Below are 23,771 nucleotides of genomic sequence, written 5' to 3' on the forward strand. Positions count from 1 at the left end.
TTTTTCCTATAGGAATCAATGTAAAAGCAAATAATGCGTGTGATTGGGGAAACCACAGGGAGGGTACAGGTCCTGTTTCCTCCCAGGAGATTCCTAGAGAGGCTCCACAGAGACTTCTCTCGGCCTTTTCCGGCCCTATTTCCTCCCAGGAGATTCCTAGAGAGGCTCCACAGAGACTTCTCCCTGCCTTTTCCGGCCCTGTTTCCTTCCAGGAGATTACTAGAGAGGTACCACGGAGGCTTCTCCCTGCCTTTTCCGGTTACAGTTTCACAGGTTCGGGTTTGTAAGTGGAAAATGGTTCTTGAGAAGAGGCAAAAAAATCTTGAACGCCCAGTTCTTATCTAGAAAAGTTCATAAGTAGAGGCGTTCTTAGGTAGAAATATCACAGTATTTCACATATGCCATTCTCATCTGATTATTCCTTACCTTTCAGTTTCTCTCCAAACATAGTAAGGAAGACAGTAAAGTTGATGGCACCTGGAGCTTCCTTGATCATTGCTTCCAACTCTTCCATTTTAACATTCATACGCCCTGTGATATAATATTCTGATTATGTACTATGAAAGCCAAATAAAATATCAAATGCAGTAATGAGTAAAGTCACTAGGGTGTGGGAGAATAGAAGATGATTGCCCAAACATTACTACTATTACCAGACCAAATAAGGAGAAATAATATATTGTACTTTCTGGCTTTGGTTGTAACAATAACAATAGCAATAGCAATAACAATAACAACAACAATAACAATAACAATAACAATAACAATTATTACAACAATAACAACAGAGTTGGAAGGGACCTTGGAGGTCTTCTAGTCCAACTCCCTGCTTAGGCAGGAAACCCTACACTATTTCAGACAGATGGTTATCCAACATCTTCTTAAAAGAAGTTCTTCTTTTCTTGCAGATGTTCCATTACCAAACTAGATAACATCATCAGTACATTGAAGATATTACCTAGTTTGGTAATGAAATATCTACAAGGTAGATATAACCAAGGTCAGAGAGTACCAAAGACCCTCATTCCAACTCTGAGCTACAAATATTCCCCTCTATCACTTCTATATATGTTCTATATCCTGATATTTCAATTTGACTTTATTTAATTTCACTGAAGCTATTAGACTAACTACATAAACTGATTCCTCTTGGTGAATAAACTGGCAACTCTTGGCTATCAGTGGTAGCCACCCCTAAGCTACATGCAAGATTGCCTGCTAATAAGGACGGTATCAATCAATTTTAGCATGTTTGGCCAATATCTCAGAGTTAAAATCCAATTTCCCCCATCCGTGTGTATGTTGTTCTATGCAATCCGGAATCTCTAACCTAGAGGCTGTCTTCACTGACCCACATTCTGTTGTCCTTCTGCCCACTGAGAAGTGTACTTGCTATGTGCTGATAGACACTCAGGATAATTCCTCCTCCAAATAAACATTTTAATAAATAAAAGAGTATTACAGCAAATGACACATTTTTTTTCTTTATCTTTACCCAGGGCAGCAAAAGTGTCTCTCAGGTCAGCCTTGTCGATGAAACCATCTCGGTTTTGATCCATGATGGTGAATGCCTGTGGAGGAATCAAACATGAATCAACATTTGGAATCCTGCAAAGAATTCAACCTTTGCTCGTTTTACTATTGTCAGTCTTTGCTCGCTTTGCTATTATGTTATATCTTCTTTTTTCTTCCAATATGTTGCTGTTTCCTTCTTTGTTGTTTTTAATGTATATAATCAATAAAAAAAAAAATTTTTTTTTAAAAGGGAGCACTAGAACAGGATGGTAGGCATGTTGGTCTGCTTATGCACACCCAGTGATGGGCTCCTATGGGTATTCTACCAGTAGAAACATTTTGGTCAGGTACGCAGAACCAGTAGAAAAAAATTGATCCCCCCCCCCTTATTTTTTCCCCTTCTGGGCTCTTGGTATGTTTTTCCTATTGCAGTAAATGAGGTTGAATGTGTATAATTTTAGAAGAGCTGTGCATATGTGTGTTTGTACATACACATTATATAGTAGATGTTCTGCCGGTGTGTTTCAACCACCCGTAATTACAGGGTAATTAGTCCAGGAAGACACACACCACACGATAAAAGGAAAACCCAAAAGTTTATATAAAGAGAAAAACAGAAACAGCTCCCTTTTTAAATGTCAAAAGGATTTTCTGGTACATACAAGGCACAGGTTAAATGCAATCCAATTGCTCACCCAATAACTGGGAAATTGAGTCCAATTCTAAAGTCCAGAGAGTCCACACACAATCTTGAACAGCACAAAAACCACGATCTTGATGAAACAATGAATCAGATAAACTGCCATGAGGCTAAAACACCAGGTTGCACTTTTATCTGTAGCACTAATTACAGCAGCCCCACCCAACCACAGGTGGCCTCATTTTCTCTTGTAATAATCCTTCAGTTGTTGTCTCCTATGTATCACTCTACGCATGTGTGGATGTGTCATTAATTCTTGTTCAGAATCCAAGGATTATACAGATGATTGATCTCCTCCTGGGCTGTCTGCTAAACTCCCCTCTTCCCTGTCACTCACGCTTCCTTGGTCAGAGGAGGCTTCGTCGGCAGATTCCATCGGGAGCAAAACAGGCCTGCGGCATGTGGATGTCTCCCCCACATCCACCTGCACCTTCCTTGGGGCAGGAGCTGGGGCAGAGCTAACCACAACACATAGATAATGTATATTTTTGTGTGCCTGTGTGTCACATAAGGCATATATTCATAGAATTAAATAGTATATTTTTGATGTTCAGTAACAGTAAGGGAAATTATACCCTAACCCAAACCCTTGACATGAGTGACGTCAAGATGGCCACCTTTAAGCTAGTCACATGACCTTTAAGCCTCCCCGCACACGATCATCAAGCCACTCCTCACCTGGTCACATGGCTGGCAAGCCACACTCACAAAACAAGCCATACCCACACTGTGGTAATAATTTTTTTTGCATCCCTACACTGTGCATGCTCCTTTACAGAACTTTTAGGTTAGGATGCTTGGCTGCATAGCTAAAGGTATAAGAAGCAGGAAGAGGGAGATTGTGATCCCGCTGTATAGAGCGTGGTGAGACCACATTTGGAATACTGTGTTCAGTTCTGGAGACCTCACCTACAAAAAGATATTGATAAAATTGAACAGGTCCAAAAACGGGCTACAAGAATGGTGGATGGTCTTAAGCATAAAACGTATCAGGAAAGACTTAATGAACTCAATCTGTATAGTCTGGAGGACAGAAGGAAAAGGGGGGACATGATCGAAACATTTAAATATGTTAAAGGGTTAAATAAGGTTCAGGAGGGAAGTGTTTTTAATAGGAAAGTGAACACAAGAACAAGGGGACACAATCTGAAGTTAGTTGGGGAAAAGATCAAAAGCAACGTGAGAAAATATTATTTCACTGAAAGAGTAGTAGATCCTTGGAACAAACTTCCAGCAGACGTGGTTGGTAAATCCACAGTAACTGAATTTAAACATGCCTGGGATAAACATAGATGCATCCTAAGATAAAATACAAAAAATAGTATAAGGGCAGACTAGATGGACCATGAGGTCTTTTTCTGCCGTCAGTCTTCTATGTTTCTATGTTTTAGGAATGGGGTGAGATCAACTATAGACAGTCTAAGGTTAAGGATTTGGGGAGAGAATCAAGTAGTGCAATCCAGGCATTGTTCACTCCGTTGCTGAAGTTGTATTCAGGCTATGTCGTGGTCATAATTTGAGAACTAGCTGTAAAGCATCCCAGTCGTTACAGCAGGTGTGACAAACTCTGACTCTCTGTATAAGGTATTTCACACTGGTGGTAGCTGCTCCATCTTTTTAATGTAGCCCTGCAAGTATAGGCAGCTTACTTGAGATCAGGTGTAGAGAGTGTGAAAAATGCTTGTGATGGTGGCCTCAAATATTTTGCATACATATTGCTGCACAATATTTTATTTTTTTGCAGTTTGGCCTTCTGTTTATAATCCTCCTTCTAGACCGTATGATAAATAAAGATTCATTTGCTTAACTTTCACTCTTTAAAAATGACTATCCTGAGCAGTGATATAACTATTAAATTGTCTTGCCAGAATAAATAAAATGATGATGGATGATGGTGGATGATATTAAGAATTTCCACCAGCACAAACCGGAATGATTTTTAATCCTTTTCAATTATTTCAGCACAATCTTAAACCAATCACTTTTGATGCTTCCCAGGTGTGTTGTGCTGTAGTTCATATCATCCCCAGCTAGCACGGCCATTATCCATGTTGGCTGGATATGTTGGGAATTGCAGTCCATCACATATGAATGGCAGACTTCAAATTTCAATCAAACCCCTTTGATTTAGCAAATAAAGCTTTAATTGCTGCTCTTTTAAAATTGCAAGTTATCTGTAAACCATCTGCTCTGCTTCGTAAATAAGATGTACTTGCAGCAACAAATTATCTCTCTCTCATGCACACACACACACACAAAGTCTACTGGATGTTATGTTTATTATTCTAGAGCTAGGTTGGTTTTCAAGGGCCCTTGGTAGTAGTAATAGCATTTAGATTACGAAAGAAGACTATCAATCCTAGGTCTAGGTAGCTTAGAACTACAACGCCTAAAACACGATCTAAGTATTGCCCACAAGATCATATGCTGCAATATTCTACCTGTCAATGACTACTTCAGCTTCAATCGCAACAACACAAGAGCATGCAACAGATTCAAACTTAATATTAACCGCTCCAAACTTGACTGTAAAAAATATGACTTCAGCAACCGAGTTGTCGAAGCGTGGAACTCATTACCTGACTCAGTAGTGTCAACCCCTAACCCCCAACATTTTCCCCTTAGACTATCCACGATTGACCTCTCCAGGTTCCTAAGAGGTCAGTAAGGGGCGTGCATAAGTGTACCAGTGTGTCTTCCGTCCCCTGTCCAATTGTCTCTCCTTATCTCATTTAATCTTTTCTTCCTTTCATATATGTTCTCCTATACTTTTATATCTTTTCTTCTATCCTTTTCTTTATTTATATTACTACATATCTATTCTCTTCAATGTATTGGACAAAATAAATAAGTAAGCAAGCAAGCAAACAAACAAGCAAACAAATAAATAAATAACGCTTCTCAGTGCTTTACAGCCCTCTCTAAGCGGTTTACAGAGAGTAAGCATATTGCCTCCAACAATGTGGGCCCTCATTTTACTGACCTTGGAAGGATGGAAGGCTTGAGCCTACTGATATTCAATCTGCCAAACTGCTGGCAGCCGGTGATCAGCAGAAGTAGCTTGCAGTACTATACTCTAACCACTGCACTACCCGTGTGATCCAGTTTTTGTCTTTTTTTGTACAAGCAAAGTACATAGAACAAGGCTTCAACTATGTGATTGTGGACATAGCCTTGACTTCTTTGTGTCCTGCCCTCCCTCCAGGGCGTTAGTAGAAGACATCTTGCTTTCCAGGATAAATAACATTACAGGTAGGATTATGATGGCAATTGGGATCAGAACTGCCACATAGTCTTAAAGGACAGTGCCCCATGATTGCGTCATGGGATATAGTGGAACTGGAAAAGGTGCAAAAAAAGGGCAACAAGAATTATCAAGGAAATGGAGCACCTCCCTTAAGAAACCAGGTTGCAACGCCTTGGTCTCTTTAGCCTTGAAAGACAGCGTTTAAGAGGTGACTTGATCAAAGTGTATAAAATCATGCATGGGATAGAAAATGTGGATAGAGAAAAATTATTTTCTCTATCATACAATACTAAGATGAGGGGGCACTCCCTAAAGCTCAGAGGTAAGAAAGTGAGGACAAATAAAGGGAAATATTTCTTCACCCAGAGGGTCGTTGGTTTATGGAACTAACTTCCAGAAGAGGTCGTGACAACTGTCAGCTTGGATAGCTTCAAGGCAGGATTGGGCAGATTCATGGATGCCAAGTGTATTGATGGTTATTGATGTCCAAGTGCCGCCTCTATGTTGGTTGAGGCAGGTAGGGTTCCCTTGGGTACCATTTGTTGGGGGTCAAGGGAAAGGGAGGGTTTTGCCTTCTCTTTCTACTCAAAATGCCCATGTACAATTGATGGGCCACCATGTGACACAAAATGCTGGACTTGATGGGCTTTGGCCCGATTCAGCATACTTCTTATGTTCTTATGTGTCCTATAGCTGCACCTCTGGTAGAGGCAGACTCAATTTGCCATCCTTAAGTGAGGACCACACAGATTACTTAACAATAAGAATCCCATGTGATCATGTCTTCTTACTTCCTGGAGGGCATTGACTTTGCTTGTGGGAAGTTGGCAAAGAACTTCAGAAATCACAATTTGTGACTGGGGGGATGTCACAATGGGAGGGACTAGAAGGACTTGTCCTAAATACCATTTGTCCAACCATGTCATCCCTTTGAACTGCTGAACAAGTAGACATTAAATGAAGACTACTTCTAAGTCTTTTTCTCCTTCATTCACAAGCCAAAAAATGGAAGTGACTCACATTAGATGCTAGCTCTTCTCCAGCTACCTTTGTCCATAATAAAATTTCCACCCCGCAGGACCTTTTAAGATTTTAAATCAATTAATTTAAAATCATGAAGCAATAAATGGAACATACCTCCTTAAATTCCTGAATCTGGCTTTGTTCAAACATGGACAAAACATTGGCACTGCCCTCTTCTTTCCTCTGCTTTGCCATTTTGGGAGCCTATGAATGAAAAACAAGAAGAATCACATTAGACAGAAACCACCTTGACTTTTCTGAGGGGCTCTCAATACCTGTCATAGTCTTGCATGGACATAAGGAATCCCCTCGATGAACAGGAGGAAGAGCCATAACCAAGCAATTGCATTTAGACTTATATACCGATTCATAGTGCTTTTATAGCTCTCTCTAAACAGTTTACTGAGTGAGCATATTGCCCCCAACAATCTGGGTCCTTATTTTACCCACCTCGGAAAGATGGAAGGCTGAGTCAACCTTGAGCCAGTGGTGAGATTCGAATTGCTGAACTACAGCTACCGTGTTTCCCCGAAAATAAGAAACTGTCTTATATTAATTTTTGCTCCAAAAGTTGTGCTATGTCTTATTTTCGGGGGGTGCCTTATATTTCTCAAATAAGACAAATTCACAGGCAGAAAAGCTGACACCCCCAAAGAAAGTGTACCGTACGGTACACTGATTACGGTACGGTACCTGTCAGTATGGCACCCACACACACAAACGACGGCACTTATATGGTACAACAATATATTCCCGCTATTGCAGCTTCCGGCCACCAGAGGAACTACAGTCTACACACTGTAGTGGAGACTGTAATGGCGGTGAGACAGCAGCAGACTGTGTCTGCTGTACTGGAGGGTACAAAGCGATGGAAGGGGCCAGCAGGAGATGCCACATTATTACGGTACCGCCATGAACAGCTTTGAATGGTACCGTATGTTTTTCCACCGTACCGTATGTAAACTTGACTATGCCTTATTTTCGGAGGGTGCCTTATATTAGCAAATTCTGCAAAACCTCTGACATGCCTTACTTTCGGGGTACGTCTTATTTTCGGGGAAACAGGGTAGCAGTTAGCTGAAGTAGCCTGCAATGCTGCACTCTAACCACTGCGCCATCCTGGCTCATAAAAGGGATCTGCGTCTGGGACAGAACTGTAACATGGGAAAGGATCTAAGACCAAATCCCTCTAGTTCCTTCAAAGATAAAGGGAGGGAAGAGGGGGGCGCATTTGGACTTGCAAGATTCTATTGTTGTAGCCCTATAAGAAAAGTATGAGTTTCCTACTCTTGAAGGATTAACAGGTCCATACTGCACTGATTTTGTTTCAACCAGGTCAGTTCTTGAAGTGACGGGGGTTGGGGAAAAGATCAGAAGCAACGTGAGAAAATATTATTTTACTGAAAGAGCAGTAGATGCTTGGAACAAACTCCCAGCAGATGTGGTTGGTAAATCCACAGGAACTGTATTTAAACATGCCTGGGATAAACATCCATCCATCCTAAGATAAAATACAGGAAATAGTATAAGGGCAGACTAGATGGACCATGAGGTCTTTTTCTGCCATCAATCTTCTATGTTGTTGTTGTTGTTGTTGTTGTTGTTGTTGTTGTTGTTGTTATTATTATTATTATTATTATTATTATTATTATTATTATTATTATTTAGATTTGTATGCCGCCCTTCTCCAAGGACTTGGAGCGGCCCACAACAAGAAACAGTAGAAATCCAATACTTAAAACAATTTAAAACCCTTAATATAAAAACAATCATACTTCTCATACAGACCATACATAAAGCGGAAACAGCCCAGGGGAATCAATTTCCCCATGCCCGATGACAGAGGTGGGTTTTGAGAAGTTTACGAAAGGCAAGGAGGGTGGGGGCAGTCCTAATCTTCGGGGGGGGGGGGAGTTGATTCCAGAGGGTTGGGGCCACCACAGAGAAGGCTCTTCCCCTGGGTCACGCCAGACGACATTGTTTCGTTGACGGGACCCGGAGAAGGCCAACTCTGTGGGACCTAACCGGTCGCTGGGATTCGTGGGTTTCTAAGATTGCAGCCATAATCATGCAGTCATAGCTCAACCCTAGTTTTAGGGGTTAAATAAGAACCTGGAAAATTAACAGCATGTAGAGCAAATAGAACTGTGATCAAATATAATGCAGCTCAAAAGTACTTTCCATAAATCCCAACCTCGTGGTAGTTATTATCAGTGACAAAGCACAATGCTTAATAACTCGATATAATTAGCCTCATTAGGTAAAGGTTCCCCTTGCATATACGTGCTAGTTGTTCCCATTCTACGGGGCGGGCTCTAAGGGCTCGTCTCCGTTTCAAAGCCAAAAAGCCTGCGCTGTCTGATGACGATTCCATGGCCATGTGGCTGACATGGCTAAACACCGAAGAAGCATAGAACAGTGTTACCTTCCCACCCAGTTGGTCCCTATTTTTCTACTTGCAATTTTACATGCTTTCAAACTGCTAGGTTGGCTGAAGCTGGGCTAAGTAATGGGAGCTCACTTCATTACACGGTGCTAGGGATTCAAACCACTGAACTATTAATACTCTCTCTCTCTCTCTATCTCTCTATCTCTCTATCTCTCTATCTCTCTATCTCTCTATCTCTCTATCTCTCTATCTCTCTATCTCTCTATCTCTCTATCTCTCTATCTCTCTATCTCTCTATCTCTCTATCTCTCTATCTCTCTATCTCTCTATCTCTCTATCTCTCTATCTCTCTATCTCTCTATCTCTCTATCTCTCTATCTCTCTATCTCTCTATCTCTCTATCTCTCTATCTCTCTATCTCTCTATCTCTCTATCTCTATCTCTCTATCTCTCTATCTCTCTATCTCTCTATCTCTCTATCTCTCTATCTCTCTATCTCTCTATCTCTCTATCTCTCTATCTCTCTATCTCTCTATCTCTCTATCTCTCTATCTCTCTATCTCTCTATCACTCTATCTCTCTATCTCTCTATCTCTCTATCTCTCTATCTCTCTATCTCTCTATCTCTCTATCTCTCTATCTCTCTATCTCTCTCTCTATCTCTCTCTCTCTCTCTCTATCTCTCTATCTCTCTATCTCTCTATCTCTCTATCTCTCTATCTCTCTATCTCTCTATCTCTCTATCTCTCTATCTCTCTATCTCTCTATCTCTCTCTCTATCTCTCTATCTCTCTCTCTATCTCTCTATCTCTCTATCTCTCTATCTCTCTATCTCTCTATCTATCATCTCTATCTCTCTCTCTCTCTCTCATCTCTCTCTCTCTCTCTATCTATCTATCTATCATCTCTCTCTCTATCTATCTATCTATCTATCTATCTATCTATCATCTCTCTCTCTCTATCTCTCTATCTATCTATCTATCTATCTATCTATCTATCTATCTATCTATCTATCTATCATCTCTCTCTCTCTCTCTCTTTCTCTCTCTCTCTCTCTCTCTTCTATGCCGCCCTTTTCCTCAGACTCAGGGCTGCTCACAACTAGAATAGATACCAAACATATAGAAATCTAAGTCTAAAAACATTCTAAGCCCCCAATTTTTTAAAACCAGTCGCTCACATTCACTCAATAATGCATATAAAGTCATTCATCGGCCCGGGTTAGATATTAGACTTAGTGGCCCCAAGCCTGTCAGCAGAGATGGGTCTATAAAGCCTTGCAGAAGGCAGGGAGGATGGGGGCAGTACGAATCTCTGGGGGGAGATGATTCCAAAAGGCTGGGGCCACCACAGAGAAGGCTCTTCCCGTCAGGCGACATTGTCTAGATGAAGGGACCTGGAGAAGGCCCACTCTGTGGGAACAGACCAGCAGCTGGGATACACGAGGCAGAAGACGGTCCCGTTAGTAATTTAGTCCAATTTTCTGATCGAGAAGCCCAGAATCTTAGCCACTGTGTGACTTATAAAGATTTTATAAGTTCTAGTTTATTTATTTCTTTTAATATAAAGTGGTTACTTAGCTGATATTCCACTTTGCCATCAGAGTTGGAGACGTCTAACTTTTTAATGTCTGTTTTGAATTTGTTTGTGTTCTATTGATATTTACTTCTGTTTGCACAATTAGCTTTTAAGTGCAACATAATTAATGTATTATTGTTGTCGTTCTACTGTGCCACTGCTAGTAGTAGTGATTTCAAAAACTCCTGGATAATATCTTATATAGTTTAGTCATTAGATGGCAGTAGTCTAGGAATGATGATTAATGTCTTTTCAGTTTCTCATTTTCCAAGGCTGAATTTTGTTTTCAGCAACTTATTTACTTATCAAATTTTCTACATTGCCAGTCTCACCTAAATGACTCCGGGTGGTTAACAAATAACATTTTGATGTAACAATATAATGTTCTGAAGGGTGCATGAAAGTCAATCTGGACACATTCTCCACTACACGTGATTTTCTGTGCCAGTTGATCTGCATTTAGAATAAAATTTAGAATAATAACAGAGTTGGAAGGGACCTTGGAGGTCTTCTAGTCCAACCCCCTGCTTAGGCAGGAGACTCTACACCACTTCAGACAAATGGAGCACTATGGCATAGCTCTAGTAGAAAAAAAATAGCTAAGAGAAATTTTGATAGCTAATAGCATTTTGAACCTGAATGAGAACAGAAAACAATCTTTAAAATCTAGATGAAAAAACTAGAAAACGAGGTAGCACAAGTTAAATGATGTATACCAAAAGAATTTTGATTAAGAATTTGACAATTGATACTGTTCTGTCGGGCTCTCTGGTAGAATCCTCCCAAAAATTCACAGGTACAAATTTCAGACACACACACATTTGAAAATTCAAAACAATGTTCTTTGTAATGAAAGTTCACTTAAACCAAGCCCTCTTTTGGTATAGCAAAGAGCACTCGTCTCCAAACAAACTGGTAATTGGTACAAGTCCCTTATCAGTTCTGTGATACTTAGCTTGCAGCTGTGAGGCAATTCACAGTCCTTCTTCTTTCACAAAGTGAAACACACTTTGCTCTGGTTTAGTTTCAAACCGGGGAAAAATCAGCACACAAAAGGTCAAAGTCAGTAAAGCAGTCACGAAACACAACGATCAGATAATCCTCCACAATGGCCAAACCCACAGGCTGCTATTTATAGCAGCCTCACCACTTACCACAGCCCCACCCAACCACAGGTGGCCTCATTTTCTTTGATAATAATATCTCAGTTGTTGTTGCCTATGCATCACTCTCCGCATGCGTGGCTGTGTCATTAACTCTTGTTCTGAATCCAAGGAGGAGCTAGATAATTGATCTCCTTCTGAGCTGTCTGTCACACTCTCCTTCTCCCTGTCACTCATGTCTTCTTGGTCAGAGGAGCCTTCATCAGCAGATTCCACCGGGGACAAAACAGGCCTGCAGCACGTGGATGTCTCCTCCATATCCACAGTCCTTGGGGCAGGAACTGGGCCAGAGCTAACCACAACAGATACGATATTGTATTGTATTCTAATTTGAAGGTATGTGAATTTGTATTTCTGTAAGGTGTGTAGGAAAAAAATATAAAAAATTTATAACACCCCCCCCCCAAAAAAAAGACAAATGGTTATCTAAACTCTTCTTAAAAACTTCCAGTGTTGGAGTCCTCGGAGAGGGGCTGCATTTAAATCCAACAAACAGGCAAGCCGTTTCACTGATAAATTGTTCTGTCAGGAAATTTCTCCCTAGTTCTAGGTTGCTTCTCTCCTTTATTAGTTTCCACCCATTGCTTCTTGTTCTACCCTCAGGTGCTTTGGAGAATAGGTTGACTCCCTCTTCTTTGTGGCAACCCCTGAGATATTGGAACACTGCTACCATGTCTCCCCTAGTCCTTCTTTTCATTAAACTAGCCATGCCCAGTTCCTGCAACCGTTCTTCATATTTTTTGGCTTCCAGTCCTCTAATTACAGTGATACCTTGTCTTACAAACTTAATTGGTTCTGGGACGAGGTTCTTAAGGTGAAAAGTTTGTAAGATGAAACAATGTTTCCCATAGGAATCAATGGAAAAGTGATTAATGCGTGCAAGCCCAAAATTCACCCCTTTTGCCAGCCGAAGCGCCCATTTTTGCACTGCTGGGATTCCCCTGAGGTTCTCCTCCATAGGAAACCCCACCTTCGGACTTCTGTGTTTTTGTGATGCTGCAAGGGGAATCCCAGCATCGCAAATATGAGTGCTTCGCTGGCAACGGAAGTCCGGAGGTGGGTGTTCCCAGCGAGGGGAGCATCAGTGAAATCGCAGCATCACAAAAACACCAAAGTCCTCAAAACCCCACCTCTGCGATTTCAATGAGGCTCCCCTCGCTGAGAAACCCCACCTCTGGACTTCCGTTGCCAGCGAAGCACCCGTTTTTGCGCTGCTGGGATTCCCCTGCATCACAAAAACATGGAAGTCCAGAGGTGGGGTTTCCCATGGAGGGGAGCTTCAGGGGCATCCACAGAGAGGGGCGGCATACAAATCCAATAAATAAATAAATAAAATCCCAGCAGCGCAAAAATGGGTGCTTCACTGGCAACGGAAGTCCGGAGGCGGGGCATCCCAGCTGCGGTGGTGGGTTTGTAAGGTGAAAATAGTTTGTAAGAAGAGGCAAAAAAATCTTAAACCCGGGGTTTGTATCTCGAAAAGTTTGTATGACAAGGCAAGATATCACTGTATCTTTGTTGCTCTTCTCTGCACTTTTCCTAGAGTCTCAACATCTTTTTACATTCTAGCGACCAAAATTAAATACAATATTCAAAGTATGGCCTTACCAAAGCATTATAAAGTGATATTAACACTTTGCATGATCTTGATCTTATTCCTCTGTTAATGCAACCTAGAATTGTGTTGACTTTTTTGGCAGCTGCTGCACATTGCTGGCTCATATTTAAATGGTTGTCCACTAGGACTCCAAGATAATAATAATAATAATAATAATAATAATAATAATAATAATAATAATAATAATTTATTAGATTTGTATGCCGCCCCTCTCCGAAGACTCGGGGCGGCTCACAACAAGCGATAAAACAATATTGTACAGGCACAAATCTAATATTAAGAAAAAACTAAAAACCCTATCAATTTAAAAAACCAAACAGCACATACATACCAAACATAAATTATAATAAGCCTGGGGGAAAGGTGTCTCAAATCCCCCATGTCTGGCGGTATAGATGGGTCTTAAGTAGTTTACGGAACACAAGGAGGGTGGGAGCAGTTCTAATCTCCGGGGGGAGTTGATTCCAGAGGGCCGGGGCCGCCACAGAGAAGGCTCTTCCCCTGGGGCCCACCAGACGACATTGTTTAGTCGACGGGACCCGGAGAAGGCCAACTCTGTGGGACCTTATCGGCCGCTGGGATTCGTGCGGTAGTAGGCGGTTCCGGAGGTATTCTGGTCCAATGCCATGTAGGGCTTTAAAGGTCATGACCAACACTTTGAATTGTGACCGGAAACTGATCGGCAGCCAATGCAGGCCACGGAGTGTTGTAGAAACGTGGGCGAATCTGGGAAGCCCCACGATGGCTCTCGCGGCTGTGTTCTGCACGATCTGAAGTTTCCGAACACTTTTCAGAGGTAGCCCCATGTAGAGAGCGTTGCAATAATCGAACCTCGAGGTGATGAGGGCATGAGTGACTATGAGCAATGACTCCCTGTCCAAATAGGGCCGCAACTGGTGCACCAGGCGAACCTGGGCAAACGCCCTCCTCGCCACAGCCGAAAGATGATGTTCCAATGTCAGCTGTGGGTCGAGGAGGACGCCCAAGTTGCGCACCCTCTCTGAGGGGGTCAGTAGTTCCCCCCCCAGGGTAATGGACGGACAGATGGAATTGTCCTTGGGAGGCAACACCCACAGCCACTCCGTCTTGTCTGGATTGAGTTTGAGTTTGTTGACACCCATCCAGTCCCCAACAGCCTCCAGGCACCGGCACATCACTTCCACTGCTTCGCTGACTGGATCCCTCTCACAGTTACTACTGTTGAGCAAGGTACCACATATACTGTACCTGTGCATTTTTATTTTCTTGCCTAAATATAGAACCTTACTTTTTCACCATTGAATTTCATTTTGTTAGGTAGTGCCCATTGTTCAGGTTTGTCAAGATCCTAGTTAGTTAGTTATTCATTTATGTTATTTTGTTTGTCAAACATGTACAAGAAAGTAGGTATTGGAATAAACATAAACATTAGCAAAGTAGGTACAGGTAAATTAGGCAATAGGACAGTAAGACAGGGACAATAGGCACAATGGTGCACTTATACACATCCCTTACCTCTTAGGAATGAGGTGAGGTGGACTGTAGACAGTCTAAGGTTGAAGTTTTGGGGGTTTGGGGAAGAAACCACAGAGTCAGATTGTGCATTCCAGGCATTGATCACTCTGTTGCTGAAATCGTATTTTCTGCAGTCTAGTTTGGAACAGTTTACTTTAAGTTTGAATCGATTGTTTGCTCGTGTATTGTTGTGGTTGAAGCTAAAGTAATCATTGATAGGTGTTGTGGTTAGCTCTGGCCCAGCTCCTGCCCCAAGGAATGTGCAGGTGGATGTGGGGGAAACATCCACATGCCGCAGGCCTGTTTTGCTCCCGATTGAATCTGCCGATGAAGCCTCCTCTGACCAAGGAAGCGTGAGTGACAGGGAAGAGGGGAGTTTGGCAGACAGCCAAGGAGGAGATCAATCATCTGTATCATCCCTGGATTATGGACAAGAATTAATGATACATCCACACATGCGTAGAGTGATGCATAGGAGTCAACAACTGAAGGATTATTACAAGAGAAAATGAGGCCACCTGTGGTTGGGTGGGGCTGCTGTAATTAGTGCTACAGATAAAAGTGCAGCTTGGTGTTTTAGCTTTATGGCAGTTTATCTGATTCATTGTTTCGTAAAGATCATGGTTTTTGTGCTGTTCAAGATTGTGTGTGGACTCTCTGGACTTTAGAATTGGACTCAATTTCCCAGTTATTGGGGGAGCAATTGGATAGAAACATAGAAACATAGCAGACTGACGGCAGAAAAAGACCTCATGGTCCATCTAGTCTGCCCTTTTACTATTTCCTGTATTTTATCTTACAATGGATATATGTTTATCCCAGGCATGTTTAAATTCAGTTACTGTGGATTTCCCAACCACGTCTGCTGGAAGTTTGTTCCAAGGATCTACTACTCTTTCAGTAAAATAATATTTTCTCATGTTGCCTTTGATCTTTCCCCCAACTAACTTCAGATTGTGTCCCCTTGTTCTTGTGTTCACTTTCCTGTTAAAAACACTTCCCTCCTGAACCCTATTTAACCCTTTAACATATTTAAATGTTTCGATCATGTCCCCCCTTTTCCTTCTGCCTTCCAGACTATACAGATTGAGTTCATTCAGTCTTTCCTGATGCGTTTTATACTTAAGACCTTCCACCATTCTTGTAGCCCGTCTTTGGACCCGTTCAATTTTGTCAATATCTTTTTGTAGGTGAGGTCTCCAGAACTGAACACAGTATTCCAAATGTGGTCTCACCAGCGCTCTATATAAGGGGATCACAATATCCCTCTTCCTGCTTGTTATACCTCTAGCTATGCAGCCAAGCATCCTACTTGCCTTTCCTACCGCCCGACCACACTGCTCACCCATTTTGAGACTGTCAGAAATCACTACCCCTAAATCCTTCTCTTCTGAAGTTTTTGCTAACACAGAACTGCCAATGCAATACTCAGATTTAGGATTCCTTTTCCCCAAGTGCATTATTTTACATTTGGAAACATTAAACTGCAGTTTCCATTGCTTTGACCATTTATCTAGTAACGCTAAATCATTTACCATATTACAGACCCCTCCAGGAATATCAACCCTATTGCACACTTTAGAGTCATCGGCAAATAGACAAACCTTCCCTACCAAACCTTCCCCTATGTCACTCACAAACATATTAAAAAGAATAGGACCCAGAACAGACCCTTGTGGCACACCGCTTGTAACCTGTCTCTGCTCAGAATACTCGCCATTAACAATAACTCTCTGATGTCTATGCTTCAGCCAGCTTGAAATCCACTGAACTATCCAGGGATTAAGTCCAATCTTCACTAATTTATCTATCAGCTCTTTATGTGGAACCATATCAAAGGCTTTGCTGAAGTCCAGATAGGCAATACCCACGGCACCACCTTGATCCAACACCTTTGTGACATAGTCAAAGAACTCAATGAGATTAGTCTGACACGATTTGCCTTCAGTAAAGCCATGCTGATTTGGGTCCAATAAGTTATTGTTTTTTAGATGCTGATTTATCCTCTTTTTGAGTAGAGTCTCCATCATTTTAACTACAACTGATGTCAAGCTAACTGGCCTGTAGTTACCAGCTTCTTCTCTACTGCCCTTCTTGTGGATAGGCACAACACTGGCCATTCTCCAATCCTCAGGAACATCTCCTGTTAACAGGGATTTGTTAAACAAATCAGTCAGGGGGGTAGCAATGACAGATCTGAGTTCTTTAAGAACTCTGGGGTGGATGCCATCTGGACCCATTGCCTTATTTATCTTTAATCTTTCAAGTTCTTCTAAGACATCGGCTTCTAAGATCACTGGAGCTGAATCCGTACAGCTGGAAGCAATGCTATATCCCTCTATAGTATTATTATTATTTTGTAAGGTGTCTTTTGAGAAAACTGAACAGAAGTAGCTATTGAAATGGTCAGCGATCTCCTTATTCCCATCAATGCATGTATTATTCCCGGTACTAAGCTTTGTGATGCTGCAGTTTTTCTTCTTCCTATCACTAATATATCTGAAGAAGGTTTTATCCCCCTTCTTTACAGATTTTGCTATTTCTTCCTCTTTTGAGGCTTTAGCAGCATATATTATCTGTTTCGCCTCCTTCTGTCTCATTTTATACACCTCTCTATCAGCTATACTTCCAGACTCTTTATACCTCCTATAGGCAGCCTTTTTTTCATTGACTATAGCCCTTACATCATTGCTAAACCATAGCGGTTTCTTCTTCCTTTTACCTTTAGTTATTTGTCTTACATACAGTCCAGTGGCTTTTAAGATGGCCTTTTTTAATACAGTCCACTGGGTGCTCGCTCCTGCCATTTTATCCCTCCCCTTTAATTCATTTTTTAAATATTCCCCCATTGCATTAAAATTTGTTTTTCTGAAATCCAATACTTTGGTTGCAGTATAGGATTGCTCACCATCAGTTTTTACATCAAACCACAAACATAGATGGTCACTGCAACCTAAATTTTCTCCCACCTTGATCTCTGAAACCCGATTCCCATTGGTAAAAACTAAATTTAGAATATTGCATTTAACCTGTGCCTTGTGTGTACCAGAAAATCCCTTTGACATTTAAAAAGGGAGCTGTTTCTGTTTTTCTGTTTATATAAACTTTTGGGTTTTTCTTTTATCGTGTGGTGTGTGTCTTCCTGGACTAAATACCCTGTAATTACGGGCGGTTGAAACACGCCGGCAGAACAGATAGGTAGGATATTATGGCAGATGGTTTTATGAATCTTTTAAATGATTTCATGATTTTTATTGATTTTTATGAAACTTTATGAAGGTTAACAAGTAATTTTCTCTACCTGAATACATTTTAAATATTATTTTATTAATATATTCGTTATGCCAGTTTTGGAGAGCAAATATTCTCTATTCAGTTTGATCTGAGAACTGCCTCACAACTCATAGAGACAAATAAAGAAGGATAACTAACAGGTGATCCTGGATTGTATATTTGTGAAATGCAAATTGATCCTCCTCCTCCTCCTCATCAGAATGGATGGGGCCAGGAATTTCCCACTCTTGTGGGTAGAATTAGCCCTTGAATTCTTTCTTCCTTTTCAAAATTAAATGTGTCTCTGAGAGTACTTTTAATTTTCACTCACCCAAATAATAAATCAACCTGCAAAGATAAAACCAAAGGCTGAGTCAAGCTGTACGATCTTGGCCAAAGGTTTTGTTTTCTTTTCTTTTAAAGTTTGGGCTAGGTTTTCCTTGCAAGAATTCTTTGCATTTTTTCCCAGGTCAGGGAGTCAAGGAACAAAGAGGAACATCTATAAGAACTAAATGTAAATCAGGGCCAGGGGTGGGCAGCAGGCAGGACGGGGTGGAACGCAGTTCCGCCAGCGGAAATGAAGATGAGTGTGCAGCTCTAGCTGATCTGCGGCTGTCACTTCCTGGATTTCTGGTCTTGGCTCGGCCTTCCTTTTTTCCCCTGCTGCTGCGTCTGCGCTCCTTGCTTTTTCCCTCTTTCTTCCTTCCTGGCTTTGGACGAGCTTCCCTCTCTCCTGCCCGACTCCCCTCCAGCCTCACACAGTCACCTCCTGCCTGAGGTGCAAGTATGGTTACAGTTCAACTTACACAGCCATACGTTGCAATTGGGAAAACCATAGCTCTGACTATATGCACTTTTGTTGGCGGGATGATGTCTCTGCTTTTTAATACGCTGTCTGGCTTTGCCATAGCTTTCCCCCCACCAGGAGCAAGCGTCTTTTAATTTTAATGGCTGCAGTCCACATTCTGCAATGATCTTGGAGCCCAGGAAAATAAAATTTGTTGGTGTTGTGGTTGGCTCTGGCCCAGCTCCTGCCCCAGGGAATGGGGAGGTGGATGCAGGGGAAAATTCAACATGTCACAGGCCTGTGTTATTGCTGACAGAATCAGTTTAGAGTTTAGTTTCCTTGGACGAAGAAGAAGGTGGGAGTGACTTGGCAGAGGAGGGCTTGGCACACAGCCAAGGCAGTCAATCTTCCTTATCTTCTATAGCTTCAGATGATGACATTTTGGATCCATGCAAGCGCAGAATTATGCGTAGAAGAGACCAAGTAAGAACATATTACAGGAAATAAGGGAGGCCACCTGTGTTTGGGTGGGGCTCCAGTAATTAGGGCTGCTGCTATAAATAGCAGCATGTGGGTTTGGCCATTGTGGAAGAATATCTGTTGCAGTTTCGTCAGGAATCTTGTGTGCTGGACTTTGTTGCTTTTTCACGCCTTTGAAACCAAAGCAGAGCAGTGTGTTTGTGTGTGTGTCTCCCTTCGTTGGAAGAAGAAGGGGTGTGAAGTTTCTCCACAGCTGCTGGCTAAGTACTTAATGGCTGCTTAAGGGAAATTGTACAGACTACTTGGTTGTTTTGGGAAGAGTTCTCTTTGCAATACAAAAAGAGTGCTTAGTTTATTTTGACTTTTGTGATAAAGAACATTGTTTTGAATTTTCAAACGTGTGTGTGTCTGAAATTTGTATCCTTGAATTTTCAGGAGGCTCCTATCAGAGAGTCCTGCAGAACAGTCATTATCACCATTTCTTCCCCATTTGTTTGCCAGGAATTGAGAGGGTCGCATGCTATGATCTTAGTTTTCTTGATGTTGAGTTTCAAGCCAAATTTTGCACTCTCCTCCTTCCCCTGCGTCAAGAGGCTCTTTAGTTCCTCCTCATTTTCTGCCATTAGAGTGGTATCATCTGCCACTTCCAAATAGGGTACCATACAGTTAGGGTTTCCTGCCAGCAGTGGGTTCCACTTACCCGTATACCAATGCATTGCACATTCATCCTGCTGGTTCAGGCACTTGCGCCTGCGTGCACTTCCCCTTGTGCAATTTTGCTTCAGTACATGTACAGAAGTCTCGCAAGGGGGATGCTCACGGTTTTTTTTGCTTTCACACATGCACCCAAGCAAAAAAAACAGCCCTCATTGAGAGAGGAATGCAAAGTCAAACACACACATGCCATCCTCTCCATGGACTCGGATCCTTCTCCAAACGAATAAACACCCACATGCGGACTCCCCAATGCCCGTAATTGATCATCAACCCCATGAACCTAATTGCCTCAGCAACAGGTGTTCTCCCTTATCTCCGATGATACATGCATGGTTGGTCCCTTCTAGCCATGAGCCTGCGCATACGGGCATCTATCCACCGATCCTCCTCTGAGTCTGAAGTCTCACTAATGGGGTCATTAACTAATGGGCTGGCTGCACCCATCTTTCCGTCTGATTCTGCTTCTCCACCGTCTGACCTTGGCAATGAATCTTCACTATCAGACGCTGTTGGCAATAATACAAGTCTCTGTGAACCTGAGGATTCCCCTAGACCAACGTCCAAATTCTCCATTGCAGGAGCTGGCCCAGAGCCAACCACAACACCTGCCTAAGCAGGGGGTTGGACTAGAAGACCTCCAAGGTCCCTTCTAACTCTGTTAGTCTATTCTATTCCATTCCATTCCATTCCATTCCATTCTCGGCGTCCTCCTCGATCCACAGCTAACATTAGAGAACCATCTTTCAGCTATGGAGAGGGGGACGTTTGCCCAGGTTCGCCTGATGCACCAGTTGCGGCCCTATCTGGACCGGGACTCACTGCTCACAGTCACTCATGCCCTCATCACCTCGAGATTCGACTACTGTAATGCTCTCTACATGGGGCTACCTTTGAAAAGTGTTTGGAAACTTCAGATCGTGTAGAATGCAGCTGCGAGAGCAATCATGGGCTTCCCCAGGAATGCCCATGTCACACCAACACTCCGCAGTCTGCATTGGTTGCCGATCAGTTTCCGGTCACAATTCAAAGTGTTGGTTATGATCTATAAAGCCCTTCAAGGCATCGGACCCGAATATCTCCGGGACCGCCTTCTGCCGCATGAATTCCAGCGACCGATTAGGTCCCACAGAGTTGGCCTTCTCCGGGTCCCGTGGACTAAACAATGTCATCTGGCGGGTCCCAGGGGAAGAGCCTTCTCTGTGGCGACCCCGACCCTCTGGAACCAGCTCCCCTGGAGATTAGAACTGCCCCCACCCTCCTTGCCTTCTGTAAACTCCTTAAAACTCACCTCTGCCATCAGGCATGGGGGAATTGAGGCATCCCCCCCCCTCGGGCCTGTACAATTTGTGTATGGTATGTCTGGTTTAATAATGGGTTTTTTAAAAATGTTTTTTAAAAATTTATTAGATTTGTTATGAATTGTTTTATTGTATGTTGTGAGCTGCCCTGAGTCTATGGAGAGGGGCAGCATGCAAATCTAATAAATAAATAAATAAATAAATAAATAAATAAATAATAAATTCTATTCTGATCACAACTGAGCCCAAAATTTCCACTGCTAACACATCTTAAAAGTTGCTGCGAAACACCAGACCAGAGTAACATCTAGTATTTGATCCAGAAGATCCTTTTCCTTGCTGCAACATTATTATTATTTTGCCTAGCATTTCACCATTTTATTTTGAAAACTGAACCAAAAAGCATTCCTTTTCAACTTGTGGCTCTCCAGGGGCTTGTGAAAACTACAATTCTCAGCAGCTCCAGATTTAAGATTTCTGGGAGGCCATTGGTAGCTTGCAGGTTCTCTCTGTGCCTGCTTAGGAAAAAATGCCATTAATGTATTTAGGAGTTTCCCTCCCACGGGATTCCTTTTTAATCCAATATGCTGCCATGGTTTGATGCCTTCCTTTTATGGACAGCATTCCATACCTCTGATCATTTATTTATTTTTTTTGAAAAACAGTTCTTTTTTTTCTTTTTTTTTACAGTTCTGCTATAATTAGATGATAAATCTAATCTGAGTGTCTCCGTTTATGATGTCACAACTCAGATTCCTCTGAAGCGACGGGTGGGTGTTCAGGATTGGAGAAAGTGTTTGCTTTGGGTTTTCTGCAGCATTTTTTCAGGCATCAGAGCACTCGGTGGGGGAATTTGGATGTTTGAAAGGGGGGAAAAAAACCATCTGAGTTTTGTTAGAAAGAAGGGAATTGTTCACACGAATGAACACACATTTGCGCTGGATGCAGAGTTAGAACACGGAGACAATAGCTGGATTTAAAATTGGGTCACTTTATTAAATTGAATAAAAAACTTAATCAATTTTGAAGAAGAAAAGGAAAGGTTCTCCAATAGTTGTAAGAGATATTTGATATATAAATAAGAAATTTAACTTTTAGTTCCAAAATCTGGGTACCGTGATTTATTCAACGCTTGCTTTGATCTAAGGTAATGAGCTAATAAATTTAAAACAAGTTCATATTCTTAACACAGCTCCACTGTACACTCGCCCACCCTTCTCTCTTTTTCTTTTTCTCTCCTCTCTTTAGATTCACCTCTTTTTCTTTTCCCTTCTTTTTCTCTCTTCTTTTTCTCCATTCTTTCTTTGTAAGTCTATATGTTTATTGACTGTTATATTTTTATATTCAGACATATTGTAATGCATTAGGTTTCAATTATCAACTGTTATAACTGCCTTTTATGTTTTGTATATTTGTAAATAAAAACTTTTTAAAAAATAATTTTAAAAAATCTTAATCAATTGTAAAAAACAATTAACTAGGACCTGCAGAAACCACTGAAACTTTGGGGTGGAAATGATTCGAGATAACATTCCTTGGCAACTATGGGTGTAGCTCCTTGCTGATTCAGGTGAAAGGACCACGCCTTAGAAACATAGAAGACTGACGTCAGAAAAATACCTCATGATCCATCTAGTCTGCCCTTATACTATTTTCTGTATTCTATCTTAGGATGGATATATGTTTATACCAGGCATGTTTAAATTCAGTTACTGTGGATTTATCAACCACATCTGCTGGAAGTTTGTTCCAAGGATCTACTACTCTTTCAGTAAAATAATATTTTCTCACGTTGCTTTTGATCTTTCCCCCAACTAACTTCAGATTGTGTCCCCTTGTTCTTGGGTTCACTTTCCTATTAAAAACACTTCCCTCCTGGACCTTATTTAACCCTTTAACATATTTAAATGTTTCGATCATGTCCCCCCTTTTCCTTCTGTCCTCCAGACTATACAGATTGAGTTCATTAAGTCTTTCCTGATACGTTTTATGCTTAAGACCTTCCACCATTCTTGTAGCCCGTCTTTAGACCCGTTCAATTTTGTCAATATCTTTTTGTAGGTGAGGTCTCCAGAACTGAACACAGTATTCCAAATGTGGTCTCACCAGCACTCTATATAGTGGGATCATAATCTCCCTCTTCCTGCTTGTTATACCTCTAGCTATGCAGCCAAGCATCCTACTTGCTTTCCCCACCGCCTGACTGCACTGTTCACCCATTTTGAGACTGTCAGAAATCATTACCCCTAAATCCTTCTCTTCTGAAGTTTTTGCTAACACAGAACTGCCAATACAATACTCAGATTGAGGATTCCTTTTCCCCAAGTGCATTATTTTACATTTGGAAACATTAAACTGCAGTTTCCATTGCTTTGACCATTTATCTAGTAAAGCTAAATCATTTACCATATTACAGGAATATCAACCCTATTGCACACTTTAGAGTCATCGGCAAATAGGCAAACCTTCCCCACCAAACCTTCCCATATGTC

General features: G+C 41.6%; 1 protein-coding gene across 1 annotated transcript in view; it reads right to left on the reverse strand.

Annotated features, from left to right (window-relative positions):
• The window catches only part of MYL10 (myosin light chain 10), a 66,767-nt gene that overhangs the window by 34,623 nt on the left and 8,373 nt on the right, over window positions 1–23,771 (reverse strand). Inside the window, exons 2-4 of the mRNA XM_070742454.1 lie at window positions 6,600–6,689; window positions 1,496–1,571; window positions 427–531 (exon numbers count right to left, since the gene is read on the reverse strand). Of these exons, the coding sequence (XP_070598555.1) occupies window positions 427–531; window positions 1,496–1,571; window positions 6,600–6,689 (271 nt within the window). The remainder of the gene's footprint in view (window positions 1–426; window positions 532–1,495; window positions 1,572–6,599; window positions 6,690–23,771) is intronic.

This window comes from Erythrolamprus reginae, chromosome 1 (genome assembly GCF_031021105.1).
Source record: "Erythrolamprus reginae isolate rEryReg1 chromosome 1, rEryReg1.hap1, whole genome shotgun sequence".
Lineage (NCBI taxonomy): Eukaryota > Metazoa > Chordata > Lepidosauria > Squamata > Dipsadidae > Erythrolamprus > Erythrolamprus reginae.